Source organism: Hemitrygon akajei, chromosome 7, assembly GCF_048418815.1.
Source record: "Hemitrygon akajei chromosome 7, sHemAka1.3, whole genome shotgun sequence".
Lineage (NCBI taxonomy): Eukaryota > Metazoa > Chordata > Chondrichthyes > Myliobatiformes > Dasyatidae > Hemitrygon > Hemitrygon akajei.
The window spans coordinates 125,372,018-125,396,250 of record NC_133130.1 but is presented as its reverse complement, the minus strand read 5'-3'; the positions used below and the strand labels follow the sequence as shown (position 1 = coordinate 125,396,250).

Here is a 24,233-nt window from a genome sequence, read left to right as displayed (position 1 = left end):
TTAGAGGAATAACATCATTATCATTAGTAGTCTTGATATAGTGAACTATTAGTTATTGTATGTATTCACATACATAATTGTGGGTGCGGAAAGATTGATGAATAACTATGTCTTAGACACAGAGAGCACACATTGAATATTTCCGTCTTATACAGCACCTCAGCATAAAAAATGATTGCTATTCACACAGATGCTGGTCTTTGGTGTAAATGAGATAAATTTCCTTCACTGCTGAATTGGAAGAAGTATCATATTTAATTTTGTAACACACAAAATGCTGGAGAAACTGAGCACATCAGGCAGCATCTATGGAGATAATTCAGGTTGAGCCTGTTCAGCCTTGAAAAATCAACTTGTTCAGACTGTAGTGTTCTCGCTCAGGTGTAAGAGAACTCTGAACTAAACACCGAGGTAAACCGTAGTCAATGAAGACAGGATCACAGTAAGATTAACCGTTTACTGTTCACTCTTCCACATTAACGTATGGTGAAAACGGTTGATAAAACAATACAAAATATGTACAGTATTTGTTTCCTTCTCGATATCACATTTACATCGTAAATACTTGCAAAAGTAAAACTACAACTACATTACATTAAAGTGCAACATACAGTCAGAATCTACCTACGCCATTGACTGCTTTAAATACACTTCAACACAAACTATCCGCAACTCTTTAAATAACAAAAACATAAACCTTATCAACCGTTATCAATCAGCGTTAACATTTTTAATTCAACATATCGATTATCTCATGAACTTACGGCGTTGCTTCACTGATGTTTCTAGTGCGTAGAAAGAAAACTTTTTGTGCGCTGATCCTGCACATGTGAGCCCCCTCCTTCCCGTTTCTCCAAACCGGTATTTTCCCACAAGACGCGGCGAAACCGGGTGTGACATCATCGCATGCCGCGATATATCACAGACGACGAATTTACTTTAAACAATCTTAACTTTAACTAGAAAATGACAGCAAACGAATTACTAAAGCGAAAATATTATAAACTAAACAAATGCCATAAAGGCAACACACAGACCATTAGACATAGGTGCAGAATTGGGCCATTCAGCCCATTGAGTTTGCTCTGCCATTTGGTCATGGCTGATTTATTTTTCCCCTCAACCCATTCTCCTGCCTTCTCCCCTTAAACTTTGATGCCCTGACTAACCAAGGACCTGTCAATCTCCTCTATAAATGTACTCAGTGACTTGGCCTCCCCGGCTGTGTTGAACAAAGAATTCCAGATTCAACATCCTCCGGATAAAGAAATTCCTTCTCATCTCTTTCAAAGAGGCATACTTGTATTCTGAAACTGTGCTTTTTGGTCCTGGACTCTCCCGTGATTGGAAAAATCAGTTGCATGTCCACACTATCGAAGCATTTCAACATCTGATAGGTGTCAATGAGATCTTCCCTCATTATCCTAAACTCTAGCGTGTCAAGATTCTTCGTATGTTAACCCGCTCCACTGCCAGTGCATCCTTTCTATGAAAAGGGGCCCAAAACTATTCACAATATCCCAAGTAAGATCTGACCAATGCCTTATAAGGCCTAAACAAATGTTCCTCACCATAGATGGTGTCTGACCTGCTGAATTCCTCCTCCTTTTGTGTGTGTGTTTGGTCTGGTCTTTCAGCATCTGTACAATCTCTTTGAGTTTAAGATCTAGTTTTTTGCAAGTTTGTGTAAAAATGGACAAGAGATTTAAATTTGGTGTGATTTGTAAGTTTTTTTTTGTGTGGGGAAGTTAGTTGATTTTTTTCTTTGAACAGCTCCATAGTTTTCTTTGTTTAGTGGCAATCTAGAGAGTACAAGTCTGTTGTATACTGCATACATACTTTGATAATAAATGAACCGTTAAGTAGCTATAGGAAATGCATATTTTGCATGGCCAAAAAATTAGGAGTTTGAGCTTTTTAAAATGGTTTTGAAGAAACTGATGCCAATTATTCCAATTTGCCTCTGCCTCGATAACCTTGAGCTGACTCAGTTCTGGCCCACATCTGAGCATGGGTTACAATCTTATTTTTGTTAGGGTATCCAGTTTAGACTGACCGGAAGACAGATTGATTTCACTGAAGGGGATGAGTGATAGATGGAGCTTTACATTAATCCACTAATTTGACTTCAACTAATACATGGACAAAGCTATGAATTCTGATTTAAGTTAGACCAAGACTTCATCTTCCTCAGTTCCCAGAGGAGCAATTCATACTTGTTTCCCAAATTAATAGTCCAGACTCTGCTCACTAAATTATTTGTTCTTACTCTAGTGCCCTCTTAATATTGAGGCCAAATGTGCTTTAACTGGAGGAGTTATGACAAGATGTTCCATTGAAATCTGGTGGTGTTCCAAAATGTTTCAGCACCCCCTCCCCTCCAATAACTCAGCTGATTCATACAGCAACTTGCTGAGCTGTACAGATCAATGGCCTGCACTGTTTTAGTTCTCTTTCTGTGTACTCTTGGTTGAGAGAGTTGTGGGGCATAAATAACCCAGGGTTGCTGCTCTTTCCAATCCATCGAACTGTACTCCAAGTGAGATGTCAGAATTCTCAGGCACTTGAATAGCCTGCGGTGTAAGTTTTCAGGTGGAGCACTGCTTGGAGGGTTACCTGCTCGATTTCTTATTAAGAGGTTGGTTCCCTTAGGCAATCAGTGTATTTTCTCTCTACCCCAAGGACATTGGAGAAAAAGATTGCCATTTCTGCATGAAATATTCTGTCCCTAGTGTGGTAAAAATCATTATGTTTAAATAGATTGAACATCTAGTCGGACATGTTGTAATATAAATCCAGTTACATATCAGATCAGCGAATCTTTCAACAAGACGACAACATTAGAGGTATTTTCTGCCAATTCCTTGTTTGCTAATCACTGGCATTTCATTTGTATGCTTGCACAACAAATCTACTGTTTATAATTGTACATTCAAATAATCCTGTTCATCAACAGAAAGAAAAAAATTCATATCAATCTTTTCATTCCTAACACATTTAAAATTGTTTGATCTTTTATTATAAATATCTTCAATTTCAAGTTAAAGTTCATTGTCATTCAACCATACTCATGGATACAATTAAATTAAATATTGTTCCTTTGGTGCCAAGGTGCAAAACACATTACATACGGTACTGTGCAATGTATTTGTTTTAATTAGTGTGTATGTGTATATATAACGAGAGTGCCCGAAGTTCTACTGCGACCAGCTGCTTCAAGGTTTCTGACGGAATGACCATGTTCGGCCTCAGGGATAGTGAAGTGATGTAGTCAGGGAACCTTAATTGTTTGCAGAGATCAGTTTTCTGTTGGTGTTTAAAAATCTTAGCTAGGGTGCCTACGACTACACGATACTGTATTTGTCAACAGAGAGTGAGTTTGTGTATCTAGTGGGAGCAAAGGATGTTGGGAATGGCGAGGGTGGAGCGCCGCAGGAGGGGTGTAGGATAGGTGGCAGAGCAAGAGTGCCGGGGTTGGGGGGGGGGGGGGGGGGAGTGTGGATATGGCAGGGGAGCAGATGCACACAGCCCTGGGACACAGGGAAGGTCATTTGATTTCAAACGGCTGGTTTATTGATCATTTCAGAATATCTCTCTGGGGCTTCCTGCTCTCTCCCCTCTCCATTCCCTTTTCCAAACCATGATTCCCCTCTTGCTGCCCGCCTTCCCATTCGCAGTCCACAATACAGACCTGCATCATCACTGAAGCTTGTGCACAGTACTGTATAGTCGTACACAGCACATATAGTTCTGATCCCACATAAACAGTTACACAATAATGTTAGCAAAGGTCCCTGAGTGGCATGGCCTGAAGATTGACAGGTTGACATAAAGTACGTGGTGCATGTTCATGTAAGGTTACCATCAGTACTATAATAAAATAAGCTATTATCATAAGCTTGGAGGACTGCAAGTTGCCAATATTTACTTTTTGCTACGTTGATAATCAACTAGTACCTACATTTAGTTTCTCTGTAGTATACTTTGTAGTGAGTTAATAATAAACATTTTTACTGTACAAAGTTCTTCGTGATTTGTATATCAATGATCCCTTATTAATTTTGTAAATCTGCAGGTTACTAAAGTGGTTAAAACTGTGACAACTCGAACAGTTCGCCAAGTACCACTTGGTCCAGATGGATTGCCCCTGGAGGGTTCCTCCCCTGCTGGCAGTTGTACAGATTCCATCGACAGAAGATACATGAAAAATGGAGACCGCTACATCACACCGCAGGCCAACTCCACTTTAACTAGAGTCTACAACAGTTATCCAGATTCGTATGATAATCATCATGACCTGTATCGCTCATACACAGGCCAGGATGGATTTGCAGATGTATCTGATAACTACGGGAGCTTGTCACGAGGAGTCCATTACCGCCCTCGCTATGCCTATATGCCACGTGACAACTACAGACCAGATGAAACCTACACACTGCCTAGCAGAAATAAATATCCTGTTGCCCAGCCACAAGTGCAACCAGATGGCACCCTTGACCTGAATCGGTCTCAGCCAGAGCGTTTCCAGCCAGAGCCGTATGGACTTGAAGATGACCACAGAAGTCTAGGACCTGATGATGATGGGTACGAACTGGATGGGGAGCCAGAACCTGATTACTCCACAGCAGGTCGAAGAGCACCCACAAGGGCTAATGGAAGGAGACCAAGGAGGTAAAATTATAATTAAGTTATGGTGATGTTACTAGCTTTGCTATGCATTCTACAATACGCTGCAGGTGCCTGAGATGTGAAAGCTGGTATTTTGTCAGAGGTTTGACCATTCTAATAATGTTTTCCTTTTTTTCCAAATAGTTTGTAATTGTTTCTCAGCAACATTAGTATAAGCTTGTAGCTTATTATTTAATGCCCCTTGCTGTGCTAATTGCAATTTATTGTAGTAATAATAATGTTGGTATAGTGTTGTTCTTTCCTTTCCCCAGAGTTACATGTCTGAAAAATTCTTAATTCCAGTCACCTTAACCTGCTGAATCACCATCTGTTATGGGGGGAGAAGTGCTACCGTACAGGATCGAAGTAAACTGCAGAAAGCGGTAAAATTGGTCAGCTCCATCATGAGTACTAGCCTCCATAGTATTCATGACATCTTTAAGGAGTGGTGCCTTGGGAAGTCGGTGTCCATCATTAAGGACCCAGGACATGCCCTTTTCTCCTTACTACCATCAGGAAGGATTGACAGAAGCCTGAAAGCACACTTTCAACGATTCAATACCAGCTTCTTCCCCTCTATCATCCAATTTCTAAATAGACATTGAACCCATGAGCACTACCTCATTACAACCTTTTTAATTTCTGTTTTTGCACTACTTTTAAATTATTTAATATACATTTATGTATTAGGGCATATACTGGCGATACTAAATCTGATTCTGAATCAGTTTGGGGATCAGATAAGTTAACAGCCAGTACCTTTTCCCCCAGCGTTGATATGTCTAATACCATACTTGTACCATGTAACCTTGCATAGCTAGAGTTTTCAGAGTGTTGGGATACAGCACCAAATGTCAAAACAATGATCATTTTGTTCAAGTGGTTTGACTTGCTTTTAAGTGCATGTAAAGTGATATTTATTAATCCAGTTTATTCTGACATTGATCCTAAATAGTTGTAAAATAATCAATGTTTGTAGTCATGGTTTTGGCAAGAATGCAAAATTCATGGTGAGCCAAAGTTGACCAGAGCAATGACCAGAATTCATAGAGCAATATAGCAGGCCTTTTGGCCCATCCAGTCCATCCCAGACTATTATTCTGCCTCGTCCTATCAATCTGGACATAGGCCTCCATACCCCACCCTCCATGTCCTTATCCAACATGTCGAAATTGAACCACATCCACCACTTGCAATGTCAGCTCTGTCGACACTCTCACCACCCTCTAAGTGAAGAAATTCCCCCTCATGTTCCCCTTAAACATTTCACCTTTCACCCTCAACCCATGATCTCTAGTTTGAGTCTCAACTTGCCTTAGTGGAAAAAGTCTGCTGGCATTTACCTTATCAATATCCCTCCTAATTTTGTATACCTCTATCAAGTCTCCCCTCATTCTCCTATTCTCCAGGAAATGAAGTCCGAAACTATTGAACCTTTCCCTATAGCCTCAAGACTCAGCAACATCCTTGTAAATTTTCTTGGTACTCTTTCAACCTTATTGATATCTTAGGTAGGTTACCCGAACTTCACACAGTACTCTTAATTAAGCCTCACCACCATCTTATGCAACGTCAACATAACATCCCATCTCTTGTACTCATACATAACAATTCCTGTTGCAAGATGCTATGGGAAACCAAGTGTTGGACCAAACCTTTAAAATACTCTGAGCTGAAGAAAATCTTGGTGGGATTTGTATCTACACTTTCTCCTGGATCTTTGCTAGATGACACATCTTTTCTGCTCACCTCTAGAATGAAAGGAAAGAATAAAGGTGTATAAATCATGAGGGGTATGGATAAGGTGGAGGTTTATATTCTTTTCCCCAGGGCTCTGAAATCAAAGTTAGAGGCCACAGAGATTTAAAAGATACCTGAGAGGTAACATCTTTATACAGAGGGTAGGGTGTATCTGGAATGAGCTGCCAGAGGAAGTGCTCAGGGTGGGTATAATTGCAATATTTGGGGCATTTGGAGAGGAATATGAGTGGAAGGGATTGAAGGGTTATAGCACTCCCCTCTCGCCATTCCCAACATCCTTTGCTCCTGTCAGATTTACAAACTCACTCTCCGCTCCACATTAACACATATAGTGCAGTACAATGCAGAAGTCTTAGCCACTCATACACACACGCACTGACTTTTGCATAGTACTGTACTTGGTTATTTGATTACTAATGTAATTAGTTCAGCACAACATTGTGGGATGAATGGCCTGTTCCTGTGCTATACTGTTCTTTGTTCTATGTTAATGATTCAGTCTATTGCTGATACCTAGAAGATACTGAAATATGCAATTGTAGCGATGTGCTACACACAGCGCTGAAATAACGACACACAGTCGGTAAGTTGTTTCGAGACTAGTTTATTCAAACTTCGCGGCGCTGGCATTTAATCCCTAGTGCCCGCCCTCTCCGGGTGGAAATGGCATCAGAGGTGCATTACCAAAGTCTCCCCCCGCGCGTTGCTATTTGTGAGCCGGTTTGCCTGCGCAGAAAGTGGGTCGCCACAAACCCCCCCCCCAGAACTGGCGATACACCCCCTGATGTCCATAGTCTGGATCAGCCTCTGTTTGGGAGGTCTGCCTCTGCGCTGTGGTGCCTGAACTTCGACCGGCTGTGCCAAGTCTACATGGGCTGGTTTGAGTCGGTCCACCGTGAAAACCACCCCTCTCCCCCCAATGTCGAGAATGTACGTGGACCCGTTGTTGTTGATCACCATGAACAGCCCCTCGTACGGCCGCTGTAGCGGTGTCCAGTGTCCGCCCCTTTGTACAAACACAAACTTAGAGTTCTGCAGGTCTTTGGGTACATGGGTCGGGGTCCGTCCTTGCTGTGAAGTCGGTACGGGGCCCAGGTTGCCGAGCCTTTCGTGTAGCCTGTCCAGGACTGCTGCGGGTTCTTCCTCTTGCCCCCTTGGGGCTGGTATGAACTCTCCCAGGACAGCCAGGGGCGCGCCGTACACCAACTCGGCCGACGAGGCGTGCAGATCCTCTTTGGGTGCTGTACGAATTCCAAGCAGGACCCAGGGAAGCTCGTCCACCCAGTTAGGTCCGCTCAGGCAGGCCATGAGAGCCGACTTCCAAGTGACAGTGGAAGCGTTCCACCAGTCTGTTTGACTGTGGGTGGTAGGTAGTTGTGTGGTGTAGCTGCATTCCCAACAGGCTGGCCACAGCCGACCACAGGCTGGAGGTGAACTGGGCGCCTCTGTTGGAGGTAATGTGGGCCGGTACCCCGAAACGTGCTACCCAGGTTGCAATCAGCGCTCGGGCGCCGGAATCGGCAGATGTGTCGGTGAGCAGGACCGCCTCTGGCCACCTCGTGAACCGGTCTACCATAGTTAGGAGGTACCGCGCTCCTCGGGACACTGGTAGGGGGCCCACGATATCCACATGAATGTGGTCGAACCTCCAGTGGGTGGGTTCGAACTGCTGCGGCGGGGCTTTAGTGTGCCGCTGCACCTTGGCTGTTTGGCACTGCGCGCATGTTCTGGCCCATTCACTGACCTGCTTGCAAAGTCAGTGCCACGCGAACTTGCTGGAGACCAGCCGGACTGTTGTCCTGATAGATGGGTGTGCCAAACCGTGTATGGAGTCGAAAACTCGCCGCCTCCAGGCTGCCGGGACGATGGGACGAGGTTGGCCGGTAGCCACGTCGCACAGGAGGGTCCTATCACCTGGGCCTTCAAGAAAATCCTGCAGCTGCAAACCTGAGACTGCGGTCCTGTAGCTGGGCATCTCGTCGTCTGCCTGCTGCACCTCTGCCAGTGCTGCATAGTCCACCCCCAGGGACAGGGCCTGGACAGCTGGTCTGGAGAGAGCGTCCGCTATGACGTTGTCCTTTCCCGAGACATGCTGGATGTCCGTCGTGTACTCGAGGATGTAGGACAGATGTCACTGCTGGCGAGCCGACCAGGGATCGGACACCTTCGTGAATGCGAAGGTCAATGGTTTGTGGTCTGTGAATGCAGTGAACATTCTGAATGCAGAATGCCTTCTAAGAAGTACCTGAAATATCGGATGTCAGATACAGTGCCAACAGCTTCCAGTCAAAAGCACTGTACTTGAGTTCGGGTGGTTGTAGGTGCTTGCTGAAGAATGCCAGGGGTTGCCAGCGCCCCTCGATGAGTTCCTCCAGCACCCCATCGACTGCTGTGTTGGATGCATCCACCGTGAGTGCGGTCGGAACGTCCGTTCTGGGGTGCACCAGCATCGCGGCATCTGCCAAGGCTTCCTTGGCTTTAACGAAAGCGGCCGCGGCCTCCTCGTCCCAAGTAATGTCCTTGCCTTTACCCGACATCAGGGTGTACAAAGGGTGCATGATACGGGCTGCTGAGGGGAGGAAACGGCGGTAGAAGTTCACCATACCAACGAACTCCTGCAGGCCTTTGACCGTGTTGGGCCGGGCAAAGTGGCAGATTGCATCTACCTTGGCGGGCAGAAGTGTTGCTCTGTCTTTGGCAATCCTGTGGCCCAGGAAGTCAATGGTATCGAGACCGAACTGGCATTTGGCGGGTTGATCGTGAGGCCGAAATCACTCAGGTGGGAGTAGAGCTGGTGGAGGTGGGACAGATGCTCCTGACGACAACTGCTGGCTATAAGGATGTCGTCCAAATAGATGAACGCAAAGTCCAGGTCGCGTCCCACCATGTCCATTAGCCGCTGGAACGTCTGTGTGGCATTCTTCAGGCCGAACGGCATTCGGAGGAACTCGAACAGGCCGAAAGTGGTGATAAGTGCTGTTTTGGGGATGTCTTCAGGGTGCACCGGGATTTGATGGTATCCCTGGACGAGGTCTACTTTGGAAAATATTCTTGCCCCTTGCAGGTTTTTTGCAAAGTCCTGTATGTGCGGCACGGGGTAGCGGTCTGGAGTGGTAGCCTCGTTCAGTCTGCGGTAGTCGCCTCATGGTCTCCAACCCCCGGCTGCTTTGGGCACCATGTGCGGGGGGAGGCCCATGGGCTATCGAACCTTCGTAGATTCCTCCATCCTCTTGAACTCCTCCTTCACCAGGCGGAGCTTTTCCGGGGGGAGCCTTCGTGCACGGGCATGGAGGGGTGGTCCCTGGGTCGGAATGTGGTGCTGTACCCCGTGTCTGGGCATGGCTACCGTGAACTGCGGTGCCAGAATCGATGGAAAATCCGCCAGGATTCTGGTGAATTCGTTGTCCGACAGCGTGATGGAGTCCAGGTGTGAGGCCAGCAACTTGGCTTCACCCAGGGAGAACATCTGGAATGTCTCGGCATGTACCAGTCTTTTCCCTTGCAAGTCGACCAGCAGGCTGTGAGCTCGCAAGAAGTCCGCCCCCAGGAGTGGTTGGGCCACCGCGGCCAGTGTGAAGTCCCACGTGAACCAGCTGGTGCCGAACTGCAGCTGCACTGTGCGGGTGCCGTAGGTCCGAATCATGCTGCCGTTTGCGGCCCTCAGGGTGGGTCCTGGCTTCCTGTTGCAGGTGTCGTACCCCGTTGGGGGCAAGACGCTGATCTCTGCTCCGGTGTCGACCAAGAAGCGGTGTCCCGACTGTTTGTCCCAGATGTACAGGGGGCTGTCCTGGTGGCCAGCCACCATAGTCATTAGTGGCAGCTGGCCCTGGTCCTTGCAGGGCCGGCGACAACGGCGGGCTTCTGTGCCCCACCGCTGGTGGTAGAAACACCACTGTTCACTGGCCTCCTCACTCCTGCCTCTGTGTTGTGTGCGCCCCCCTGCCGGGCCTGGTCTGGTCCGCTGTTGGGCGCGTGGCCTGGTAATCTGACCAACGGATTACCTCCCTCTTGGCTTTCCACAGCACGTCTGCCTGGGTCGCCACCTTCTGGGGGTCACTGAAATCTGCGTCGACCAGCAGCAGATGTATGTCCCCGGGCAGTCGCTCTAGGAACGCTTGCTCAAACATGAGGCAGGGCTTGTGTCCGTCAGCCAGGGACAGCATCTCGTTCATCAATGCCCCATGGCAGTCTGTCTCCCAAACCGTCCAGGTGAAGCTGGCGGGCACCCCGCTCACACCGTGAGAGGCCAAAGGTCCCAATGAGCAGCGCCTTGAATGCTTCATATTTGCCAATCCGCAACCTGGGTGGCCGTCTCCTGGTCAAGGGCGCTCACCACGTGATAGTAACGCGTGGAATCAGAGGATATCTGCCGAATCTGGAACTGGGCTTCTTCTTGGCTAAACCACACGCGTGGTCGCAGCGTCCAGAAAGTCGGCAGTTTTAGCGAAACTGTATGAACAGATGAAGAGTCGGTCATCTTTGGTCCAAATCCCGTTTGGACCGTCGGGGTCACCAGTGTAGCGATGTGCTACACACAGCGCTGAAATAACGACACGCAGTCGGTAAGTCGTTTCGAGACTAGTTTATTCAAACTTCGCGGCGCTGGCATTTAATCCCTAGCGCCTGCCCTCTCCGGGCGGAAATGAAATCAGAGGTGCATTACCAAAGTCTCTCCCCGCGCGCTGGCTATTTGTGAGCCGGTTCGCCTGCGCAGAAAGTGGGTTGCCACACAATCATTTAAAATAATAAAATTTGAACCAAGTGGTCTTTCATTGTATTTTAAAAATGAGCCCTTGGCATGAGCTCAAGATTAATTTCATGGCTGCAAATTCAATTGTCTCTATTACTCCTTCCTCCAGAATTTTAAAGGTGTGTTAACTCCAAATAATCTCCAACATAATTTGCCTGCCACCTATTATTTTATCATAGTGGTTGTTAAAATGTGTCTGAAGGACAATTTAATTTTTTGTTTCCAGAGCTGTAGACTGTGCATGTGCTTTCGGGCATCTGACAATATTCAATCTCAAACCATTACCTTAATTGTCTTGCTGACTTGATATATGGTACTCTGCAAAGGTCATGGATACATATAAATCTCTAGGGTGCCTAAAGGCTTTTGCACAGTACTGTATTTGTCAATGCGGAGCAGCGAGCAAGTTTGTAAATCTGGCGGGAGCAAAGGCTGTTGGGACTGGCGAAGGTGGTATGTATGTATATTCTGGGAGGTATGTGGTGGCAGCGAAAAAGTGCTTGGGGTGTGGGGGGGTTGGCATGGCACACCTAGCCTTGAGACACCAGGTAAGGTAATTTGATCCATACAATTGTCTTACTAATCTTTACAGAATTTCTCTGTGGTGCTTCCCACTCCCTCCCCTCTTCCATCCCCCTTTCCCAACTATGATTTCCCTCTCCCTGTTTCCTTTCCATAATAGAGACCCATATCAGAATCAGGTTTATCATCACTCACAAGTCATGATTTTTTTTTGCAGTAGCAGTACAGTGCAATACATAAAATTACTACAGTACTGTACAAAAGTCTTAGGCTCCCTAGCTGTATATGTGGCAAAAACTTTTGCACAGTACTGTATAGTGAAGTAGCAATTGCAAGATAAAGAAAATGGTAAAGGGGAGCAGAAACGTGGAAAACTACATCCTGACAGAAAGTGACAAAGGGGTGTGGTGGTGGGGGGTAGGTAGGGGAAGTAGCGTAGAGTAGTAGAGATAGATGGAAAGGAATTTGGAAGAAAAGGTTATCCTGGGCTTGAGGCATAGAAATGTCCCAGTGGAATGTTAAAGAGTGCTGTGGGAGAATGGCATTATGGAAGCAGTTAGAATGACCTCTGCAAGAGTAAATTCATTCGGTATAGGAGAGAGTGTTGAGGAAAAGACTTCTGTTGTTTGGCAAACACGAGGAAATCTGCAGATGCTGGAAATTCAAGCAACACACACAAAATGCTGGTGGAACACAGCAGGCCAGGCAGCTGTCAACGTTTTGGACGGAGACCCTTCATCAGGACATTCTGGGCAGGTACTTGAGAGCACTTTTGAGGGAACGGCGCATGAACTGGCAGAATAGATGAAAGAGAAAAGAAATACTCCACCAGTTCCACAGTGAAGATGAAAGATTCTGTTTGCATTATCTGAAGAGGAGTAGGGAATGTTTCATCTAATGCTTTTTGAGTTTGTGATTAATGTTTTCTGAACCTTTGATTATGGGACACTGATGTGTCTGAATTTCCTGCTGTATTAAACTTGGGGATACAATCAAGGAACTATCTAGAAGTGGGTTCTTTCCTTTCTACCTGTGCTGTGCCAAATAACTTGCTCAGCCATAGACTGTGCAGCATACTGCCAAAGTCATAACTATTTTAATAAGAATCAGCAGATCTGAAAGCAAGCCAAGATCTTGTGTCTTCTTGCATATTGTAGATTATTCAGAATAAGAAACTTTGTCATTGCCTATGTCAAGATTTTTTGTTGCCTTTTAGCAAGTAATTCAGGATATCTTATTTGTGCAGATCAAGCACAAAAAGGGATATTGTGGTTTGATGCTTAAAAATAGGAAGGTTTAACTAAAAGCCATTGCACATCACTCTTTATAGGAGCATATTGGATTAACAAGATCTGCAATTTTAGAGCTTTTTAGTAAGTGCAGTTATTTTGGTATGCAGCAGCTGTAGTCAAAATCTGCAGATGCTGGAAATCGAAGCAACACATAAAATGCCGGAGGAATTTGGCCCAAAACGTCAACTGTACTTTTTTCCAAATATGCTACCTGGCCTGCAGAGTCCATCCAGCATTTTGTGTGTATAGTTATCGTCAAAGTTCCTTGCATTATCAGTTTTCACATTCAAGAAGCTTTTTTTTTGTTTGGCCAATATAACTTTGAATATCAGCAACTTATTATAGTTTCAAATGGGTTTAAATCAGAGGTTCTCAACTTTTTTATGCCATGGAGCACTACCATTAACAGAGAGGTCTGTGGGCTCCAGGTTGGGAGTCCCTGGTTTAAAGAGATTGTGTGCAGTGCTGGACATTTGTGCATGTTTCTTAAATAAAGTAAATGGTTTGGGGAAGTCAGTGCCGTTTTATCTAGCTTAATCCCAGAAATGGTGATTTGTTTAACAAATATTTCCACCCTTACTCTAACCCTAATTTCTTTTCCTAAGGAAATGCCTGTTCAGAGGTCTGAAGCAACAGTACAACATTCTTTCAGTTTTGGCATGTGATTTGCTTTAAATTAACCCATCCGTGCTATTAAATGGCCAAAAAAAAGGAGATCCACCTATTTGATTTTCTGTTGGCAGTTCTGGAGAAAGAGAGAATGCTATTGAACTGTTCTGCCTGCCTGCCTGCCAAAGGGCACCACAAGGTACATGAGACAACAGTTGAGAGGAAGTGCAGAATGGGTAATACCTGTTGACCTTGTCAGTGTGGTCACAATCCAAAAAGGAAGGGAAATATCAGGCATCATCTAACATCTTTGCTGTAACGTGAACAAAGTCACCAGAGAGACACTGAAGCTAGTGGATGTAGAACTATTTTATTCAACAAAAACGAGCAACAGGCATCCTGACCCAATATTACATGATATTTTTACATGCTCAAGATCAAAGGTACAGGCTATTCTTTTGTATAATGTACCTGCAGTGCTTCCTTACATATAGTTTTCACACACTTCCTTCTTTGCACCCATGCTCCAGACAGCCAAAATAAATGTTGATCACTATTGTCTGGTTTGCAATCAACTCTAGTCCATGGTTCCAAGAAAACTAGTGTTGAGGGGTGCATTTTAAATTCTGTCTCCAATCCACATTCATGTCTAAAGATTGGTTGCTGATGAAAATAATTTTGCTATATACCCTAACTCCAAAATGTGCCCTAACAGGCTCCACTGAGGAACTTTGACCTGCTTGACTGTCTGATGCATTTTGTTTGTTTTGTACATCATCCCGATTGTCATTTGCTTAATTTCCCTCTCAGCCCAATGTCCTGACATGTCCCTGTATTCCTTCATGCTCTGACCAATCAAGAATCAATCAACCTCTGCCTTAAATACCTGGTCTCCACAGCCATCTGCAGCAACAAATTCCACAGATTCACCACCTTCTGGCTAAAGAAATTGCTCTTCATCTCCATTCTAAATAGACCTCACTCTATTCTGAGGCTGTACCCTCTGGGTCACAGACTCTCCCACATCCACTCCAAACTTCTCATGGTATCCTTGGAGTTTTATTAAGAGTCAACATCTCCTGGTTTTTACACAGTTTTTTTGTGGTGCTGATGAGGTACAAGGCCTCTGCCTTTTACCCCATCTATCTAACCTGACTCCTTATCATTTCCCACTCAACATTCCCACTTCCCCACCCTCTTTGTATTAATTTTAAGTTCCTACCTTTCTTTGGGTTTCACTGGATAATGAGCGATTTTAAGTTAGTGTATCTGAGAGATGCTGTATTAAGCATGTGCGAAGCCCACTACATAAATAATCCCGGTGTTTATTTGTTGACTATTCATCAATGGATTAGGTTAGGGAAATTAATAGATGTTCGCACTTTCTGCACAAACAACAATGTAACTACGTTGACCTCAAGCCAACAACTTGGTACATGAATTCTTCTGTTTCCTCTGAACCAATACTCACTCAGACCTCTTCTCAAATTTGTAACCCCAATATAGGGGATCTCCCATTGGCTGGATGATCTATTTTTGCTTCTCTCAACCCCTGGCATAACGGTTCTTCCTTGAGATGGTCAGTCTCCGGAGTTGTCGTGCCTTTGCATTTGAAGCTCATTATTTTAAACGCTTATCATTTCAAATGATGAGCTTCATTCTTGTTGGTTTGAGGTCATCTCTCTCTCTGCCTATTATGCTGCTGGTGATTAGGGCAGCAAGAAAACTCCTCCATTTCTGTCTGTCCTTGGTCATCTTCTCTTTTGTGCCCCAGGTGTGATTCAGGGTCCTCATTCCTGCCTCTACGTTACAGCTCCAAGTTGTTTTTGGTCTCCCGAGTTTCCTCCGCCCTTCATGGATCCAGTGAAGTGCTATCTTGATGATAGAGTTGGCCTCTCTTATCAGGTGCTCAATCCATCTCCAGAGTTTCCTCATGATTGTGGCTGCATCCTTTTGGTGATACTGGAGGAGTAGAGTGTGGTGGGAGATCTTTCTTGGCCTGAAAATATGGAGGATCTTCTGGAGGTCCCTTGGAGTGTGCTGTGGAGTGAAGACAGCTTGGCATGGTCATTCTGTCGTGCGCTGGGATTCTGATCTGTATGAGATTGTGGGTAGAATACAGCTCTGGTATAGCTTCATCATGGTGTGGAGACTGTGTTTGGTTGTGGTCATCTGACTGACTATAACAGCTTCTTATTGTCTCTGGTCCAAGAGCTACACAACTTCATGCCTTGGGGACTTCTGTTATTCTCTTTGACTCTGGTTCAAACTAGTCAAATTAGATCCCCCAGATACTAGACCAAAATAATGAGATTACTTCTGTAAACTTGCCATTGTACTCGATACACAGCTTATCTGAGAATAATTTCGGGTTTAGCAGATCGATAGCAGAAACTCCTTGTGTCCACATTGATTTGCTCTGATTAGATTATCCTTGAGTAAGTTCTCAAACTGTTCACAAGATGGATGCTACAGAGCAGCTTCACAAAATGGGAACCTCCATTCCTTCAAACACAAGGTAGGAACAAAGACAATTGGTTTGTCTACTTTCACTGCCCTTGGCCTATTCAAGTTCAATGTTTTCTTCCATATTTTAATTCCTCCATGACCAACATGTTGACCAGGGTAAACATTGTTAAAACACAAATGTGAAAAACACATTTTGATTAAAACAAAATGGTATTCATTCCCATGCATCTCATCGGAGCAAGAGAGAAATATAACAGTATTGATTTTTATCTATTTGTTTAGTGATACAGCACGGAGTAGGCCCTTTGAGCCACGTCGCTCCAGCAACCCCACGATCCCGATTAAACCTAACCTGATCACAGGACAATTTACAATGTCCAATTAACCTAGCTGGTTCATCTTTGGATTGTGGGAGAAAACAGGAGCATCGTGGGAAGCCCCATGCATTCTGAGGGGAGGGCATATAGAGACTTCCTCCAGAATGACATAGGAATTCTGTGTGAGGGATAGGGGTGCAATAAATCGGTTTGAAGAAACATACTTTCCATATATTATTGGAGCCGAATTTGACAGCTCAGACATAAAATGGTCCTAGATTCACTCCTGGTACAGTTAGGACAGCAGAACGCCTCTGTTCTTGCTCTTGGGAGTATTTTTTATATAACCTTGACTTGATAGTCATGGCCAAATAGATACAAGTATGTAAATTTTGGCAATTGAATATCTTTGTTCAGCAGTTTGCAGTGTGGGTGGAGTGGGAAGGGGACCTGTTCCTTTAGTTCATTTGAAGAACTGCATCTGCCCTTGAAAGCTGACACTGTTACTTTGTAAGTTGCTGACTCTGTTTATCAGGAGTCTTAGTTACAATTGCTTGAATTTAGTAACAGTTCAAATGGCAAGGGAAGATTGATATAAACATTCAATTAAGCAGGAAATGTAAAGGAACTTTCCCATTCCGAATTCAGCTAAGCTCTTGAATGATTTTAAAAACATACTTCTGTATTTTTTTATTGGACCAAATTTATAAATTTATGCATATCAAGTTCTGGGGGAGAAAGTGGTTTGATTCTCATTCTGTGGTGGTTTGAAATGTTCCCAAACTATAGCCACAAGTGAAGCCAAGTTCAATTTGATTATTTTGACTTCAGTTCCTTGCACCAAAAGCTACACCTGTCTCTTTTGGCGGCAGCTGTGCTCTGCCTAATTGCGAAATCAATGCTGCATTGTTGGTGATTTTCTGCATTGGACGTGTCCTGAGTCACTAGTAGGAATTCAATCTTTTGAACATGGCCTTCAGCAAAGATGAGACATTGAATTGAGCTGAGACCCTGTGGGCAGAAACAGTGCTTTCTGGACTAATTCCGATAATCACCAGCTGAAGCTTAACTATTTCATTTCACTGATTCTAAATATTGCTAGTTTAAATCTTCACCTTTAGCATCCGTTTGTAAAGAATTGAGAACTTCATGAAGAGGGCGGCATGGTAGCATAGTGATTAACACAACACGTCACAGTACTGGTGACATGAGTTCAATTCCCGCAGCTGCCTGTAAGAAATTTGTATGTTCTCCCGGTGACTGCGTGGGGTTTCCTCTGGAAGTTCCTGTTTCCTTCCACAGACCAACGATGTAGCGGTTGGTAAGTTAACTGGTGGTTGTTAACTGTCCCGTGATTGGGCTAGCATTAAACTGGGAGATTACTAGGCAGCATGTCTTGAAGGGCCTATTCCATGCTATATCTCAATAAAATAAAAATAAAAGTCTGTGGAGTGCATAGTTCCCTGAAGGTGGAATCTCAGGTGGATAGGGTGGTGCTGAGGCCAAATTTGGAGAATTGTGTACAGTTCTGGTCACCGAATTATAGGAAAGATCTCAACAAAATAGAGTACAGAGGAGATTTACTAGAATGTTACCTAGGTTTCAGCACCTAAGTTACAGAGAAAGGTTGAACAAGTTAGGTATTTATTCTTTGGAGCGTAGAGGGTTGAGGGGGGACTTGATAGAGGTATTTAAAATTATGAGGGGGATAGATAGAGTTGACGTGGATAGGCTTTTTCCATTGAGAGTAGGGGAGATTCAAACAAGAGGACATGAGTTGAGAGTTAGAGGGCAAAAGTTTAAGGGTAACACAAGGGGGAGCTTCTTTACTCAGAGAGTGGTAACTGTGGAACGAGCTTCCAGTAGAAGTGGTAGAGGCAGGTTTGTCATTTAAAGTAAAATTGGATAGGTATATGGACAGGAAAGGAATGGAGGGTTATGGGCTGAGTGCAGGTCGGTGGGACTAGGTGAGAGTAAGCGTTTGGCACGGACTAGAAGGGCCAAGATGGCCTGTTTCCGTGCTGTAATCATTATATGGTTATAGTAGTGAATTAAAATCTTGCCTCTTCGGGTTCAATTAAAGGACTGCACTTGACTTTAGTACAGATTAAAGGTTTTGTAAATTTCATGTGGTCAAAATTTATTCTGAGCTAGAGCTAAGATTATTCATTGAGAAAGAGTGGAGGGAGTTGGACAAAACCTTGTACTTTGGGATAACATTGCCACAAGAGAATCAGAATCAGGTTTAATATCAGTGGCATATGTCATGAAATTTGTTTTGTGTGCGCGTGTATGTGTATATATGTACAGAGGCCACAGTCCTGGAATAAATGCAAAACCTCCATGTGTATGTCAGGAAGGTGGTCCCTAAGGCCGACCTGCTTGGAGAATACCTCAGACAGCAGGCAGGGACATGGAAGTGGGTGAAGCAGAGCCGGAGGACCACAGGTCATGGCCAGGACAAGCCACTGCACAGGATGAACCATTGCCAGATATCAGAGGTGGCTGACATAAGAAAGTGCTACCAATGGCTGGAAATGACAGGGCTGAGGCACAACACAGAGGCTGTGCTCATGGCTGCACAAGAACAGGCACTCAGTGGAAGAGCAATACGAGCAGGGGTCTGTCACACCAGGCAAGACTGTGCAAGGAATTTGCTGAAACTATCCAGCACATAGTAGCTGGGTGCAATGTGCAGGCAGGGACAGCACACACTGAATGGCACAATCAGGTTGCAGGAATTACATACAGGAACATCTGTGCTGAGTATGGATTGCTCACTCTACTCACTGGAATCCAGACAAGAAACACCCGAGAAGGTATGGAGAACGACAGAGCTCAGATCCTGCGGGACTTCCAAATACAGACTGATAAGCAGGTACTGGCCAGCCAACCAGACATAGTAATACTGGACAGGAAACAGAAGAAAGCAATAGTAATAGACGTGGCAATCCCAAATGACAGTAACGTCAAAAAGAAAGAATATGGGAAGCTGGAGAAATACCGGGGCTTGAAAGAGCAGATAGAAAGGATGTGGGAGGTTAAAGTCAGAGTAATCCCAGTGGTGATGGGAGCACTTGGAGTTGTGACACCTGGACTGGGAGAGAGGCTCCAACAAATCCCGGGAACAACACCTGAGATCTCGGACCAGAAGAGCGTAGTACTAGGACATTGTGCCAAACCCTCAAGTTCCTAGGCCTCTGGTAGAGGACCTGAGATTGAGGGAAAATACACGTGCAAACCACCCATAAGGGGTGAGAAAAAAAGTAAGTGTGTATGTGTAAATGAGCATGTGAGAGTGAATGTATACACGAGTGAGAGTGTGCGCACGTGCGAGCCTGAGTGTGTGAGCCTCAGTGTGCACGAGTGTGTGTTCGTGTATATACAGGTGTGCATTTGTGCTTGTATTTATTTGTATGTGTGTGTGTTTAATTAAGAAAGTAGTGAGGTAGTGTTCATAGGTTCAATGTCCATTCAGAAATTTGATTGCAGATGGGAAGGAGCTGTCCCTGAATCATTGAGTATGTGCTTTCAGGCTTCTGTACTTCCTTCCTGATGGTAGCAATGAGAAGAGGGCATGTCCTGGGTGATTGGAGGGGGTCCTTAATGACGGGCACCTCCTTTTTGAGGCATTGCTTCTTGAACATGTCCTCGATGCTGTAGAGGCTAGTGCCCATAATAGAGCTGAGAGTTTACAACTTTCTGTGACTTACTTCGATCCTGTACAGTACACCCCTTCACCTGATACCAGACGGTGAATGCTCTCTGCTGTACATCAGTAGAAATTTGCAAGTGTATTTGGTGACGTACAAAATCTCCTCAAATGCCTAATGAAATATAGCCACTGTTGTACCTGCTTTGTAGTTGCATCAATAATCAATATATTGGTTCCAAGTTGGCCTCAGAAATAGTGACAGCCAAGAACTTGAAATTGTTCACTCTCTCCACTTCTGATCCTAATTCTGACTCTGAAGGATAAGCACAAGTTGTGTCCTCATCCTTCAAACAGTTCATCTCTCACTGTTATGGAGTGTTGAATACAGTTTTAAGGAAACAGAATGTATATTTCATCAAACCTGGTAACAGATAAGGAGGAGTCTGAAAATTATTTTGTAAATAGCATTTGAGTCAAGACAGTAAACATTCCATAAATCACAATGTGCCTGAATGCATCGAAAGGTTCTCACTACACTTCAAGTGTGTATGGCATATCAAGGTCAATAAACCATTTTGTTGATAATACTGGTTGGTCTGCTTTAACCTGTCACTTAAGTGTTGATCCTGTTTCCTGCTTTCCCCAATTTTATTCATCTCCCTCTGTCTTTCTGTCTGGCCATCTCTGTTTTTCTATATCTGTCAGTCTATCTGTCTCTGTTTATCAATATACCTGTCTATTTCTACGTCTGTCTATCTGTGTCTATCAATCTCTATTCCTCTATCTATCAATAGATGTACACAGCAAAGAGCAGGCCCTTTCAGTCCTTTCAGCCACGCCACTCAGCCACCCCAATTTACCCCTAGCCTAATCACAGGACAATTTACAATGACCAATTAACCTACCAACTGGTACTTTGCACTGCTGGAGGAAACTGGAGCATCCAGAAGAAACCCTCGTGGTCACGGGGAGAACACACAAACTTCCTACAGGCAGTGGTGGGAATTGAACCTTGATCGCCTGTACTGTAAAGTGTTGTGCTAACCGCTGCTCTACCGTGTTGCCTGATTCAGCACGGTAACAAGCGCTTCTGACCCAATGAGCCCTCAACACCCAATAGTACCCATGCGGCCTATTAACCTACTAATCCATGCATCTTTGGAATGTGGGAGAAAAGCAGAGCATCTGGAGGGATATATACATGGTCACAGGAAGAACTTGCATCCTCCTTACAGACAGTGGTAGAATTGAACCCGGCTTGCTGACTTCTATGCTACAATGCTGCCCTAAATTCTGTACCAATTCCATATTTTGTTTTATGAACTATGTGTTTCGTCTGATAGTAATTGCAAAATAATGGACTGTTCTTCAGTTGAGGTTGGCAGAAAGGTTCTTTGCACAGTGGTTCATCTTTCTGGTTCTATTTCAGAGGCTATGAAGACCCGATTGAAGCAGAAATCATTGAAGATCGGATGCCGTACTTGACGGGAGTGTACAATGCACCACTCGCTCAGCCTGAAAGGGGCAGCATGGCCAGCCTCGACCGGCTTGGGAGGCGCTCACCTTCAATAGACAGCATCCGGAAAGATCCCCGGTGGCGTGATCCGGATCTGCCGGAGGTTATTGCAATGCTCAGCCATCACCTCGACCCCGTTAAATCGAATGCCGCAGCCTACCTGCAGCATCTGTGCTATGAAAATGACAAAATAAAGAAGGAAGTAAGACAGCTGAAAGGCATTCCTATTCTAGTGGGACTTCTGGATCACCCAAAGCCAGATGTCCATCGTCGGGCCTGCGGTGCTCTGAGAAATATATCTTATGGCAAGGATCATGACAGCAAAGTGGCAATCAAGAACTGTGATGGAATTCCTGCACTGGTTCGTTTGCTACGGAAGACCAATGACATGGAAGTTAGAGAACTAATTACAGGTGAGTAGAGCAAGCATTCACTCTAGAAAATTGAGATTAATTCCTGCATTTGAAAGGTTGAACTTACATAGCATTGGCTGTGTCTAACAGTTTGGCCTTGTATGCAACATTCCCTCTTTACAGCTGCACAGACCAACCATTGATCTGAGCAGGACATTTTTGCATAGCCTGTAGGGCACTTTAAATGTTTTTTTTTGTAGCATGCATACTATGAATATTTAGAATGAAAATCGAAAAATCACATATTTTTGATTTTATTCATTGAAAGGTATAGTGATGTACCCTTATGTACAACAAAGAAAATCTTTTATGTTTTGTAAACTTTTTCTTATCTGTATTACAAATCCATTACCAATAAATACTGTGAAAATTTATCAAGGTAAGTCATAATTTTAATAAAATACACACATGCAGACAATTTTATAGAAATGAATTTTGCCTTGTTCTAACAATTCTTTAATTTTAAAAATTTTTGAAAAGAACACAAACCACACCTCACAACACATATCAACAATGTCAGGTAGTCAAAGTGACTGACAGAATGGCAGAAGTAAAATGTTTTGACTAGGTGGTGTTGGTGTCTAGCAGGCTGACAGTTTATTAACAATGAGCTACCGACTTCCATTCTGTGTTTGTTGTTATAATTTGTGGCTGTTGTAATTTGAAACACTGACAATGTACATTGTTGAAACTTTAAAATGTTTCAAAGTAAAGGTTGTAGTATATTTTTTATTTGGAAAATGTATGGACTATATTTGTTAATACAGTTATAGAGTATGTCACAATTATATTAACAGATTTCAGACTTCTATTAACATTATAAAGAAGGAAATTCCAGCTGCGCGGGAGCATTTCAGTTACTGCGCAGCCTAGGAGCAATAGTGCTTGTACGTCATTCTCAAATGTTCCCAGCTGGTAGTTTTCTGTAAATTGTTTTCATTGCCAACCATACACTTTAGCAGTCCCCATCTGCTAGAGAATTTTCAGAGAGCTTGTTCAAAGTTGGAAATGATACAGTTTATTGTTAAGGCTCAAGCGTTTACATGCTGTGTGTGGCTCTTTGCCAACTGGCAGATATGAAAAGCCAAGTCTTTACAAGGCCATGACCTGAAGTCACTTTTTCCTGACCACATAGGGAGAGATTACTGGTGATGCTTGATTACATTGAAGGAGAGAAGGAGAATGAGGAAAGCTGTTGAAATGTTTCTTCTCAGTCTTTGGTTGAAGGAACAGTCTTTTCTCATCGATATTACATTTCTATGTCTTATATTTAAGATTTCTAAGATTTCCACAGAGGAGCTCAGCAGGTTAGATAGTATCTATGGAGAGGTATAAAGAGCCGACATTTGTGGAGTATTGTGGACTCTTATCTAAGAAAGGATATGCTGACATTCGAAACGGTTCAAAGGAGTTCACAAAAATGATTTGGTGATTGAAAGGCTTGTCCTATGAGGAGTGTTTGATGGCTCTGGGCCTCTACTCACTGGAATTCAGAAGAATGAGGAGGTGACCTTATTGAAAAGCCTCGATAGAGTGGATGTTGAGGGGATAATTCTTATGGTAGGGGAGTCGAAGAGCAGAGGAGGTAGCCTCAGAATAGAGGGGTGTCCTTTTAGCATGGAGATGAGGAAGAATTTCTTTAGCCAGAGTGGTGAATCTGTGGAATTTGTTGCCACGGGGCTATGGAGGCCGAGTCATTGGGTATATTTAAGGCAGTTGATAGATTCTTGATTAGATGGGCATGAAGGCAGGAAATTGGGAATGAGAGGGAAAATGGATTAGCCACAATGAAATGGCAGAGCAGTCTTGATGGGCCCAATTCTGCTTCTAGATCTTATGGTCTTATTTCGGGCAGAGGCACTTCATCAGAATTCTGGCCCCACCTTACTTTCCACAGCAGTACTGAGTCCGATGCTTCATGTATACCGTCAACAGCACAGGTAGATTTCATAGAACATAGAAATCTACAGCACATTATAGGCCCTTTGGCCCACAATGATGTGCTGACCATGTAACCTACTCTAGAAGCTGCCTAGAGTTTCCCTACAGCATTGCCCTGTATTTGTCTAAGCTCCACGTACCTATCTAAGAGTCTCTTAAAAGACCCTATTGTATCCACCTCTACCACTTTCGCTGGCAGTGCATTCCAAACACCTACCACTCTCTGTGTGAAAAAACTTACCTCTGACATTCCCCTTGTACCAACTTTCAAGCACCTTAAAACTATGCCCCCTCATTTTAGGCATTGCAGCTTTGGGAAA

General features: G+C 44.1%; 1 protein-coding gene across 14 annotated transcripts in view; it reads left to right on the top strand.

The window, feature by feature from the left end:
- Positions 1-24,233, top strand: part of arvcfb (ARVCF delta catenin family member b) — a 538,706-nt gene that overhangs the window by 345,911 nt on the left and 168,562 nt on the right. For all 14 annotated transcript variants that reach the window (XR_012099693.1, XM_073051890.1, XM_073051882.1 and 11 more), the window contains 2 exons: positions 4,076-4,671; positions 21,473-21,972. Coding sequence is in view for 13 of the 14 variants with exons in the window: in XM_073051890.1 (XP_072907991.1) it covers positions 4,076-4,671; positions 21,473-21,972 (1,096 nt within the window). In the remaining variant the exon portion in view is untranslated. The remainder of the gene's footprint in view (positions 1-4,075; positions 4,672-21,472; positions 21,973-24,233) is intronic.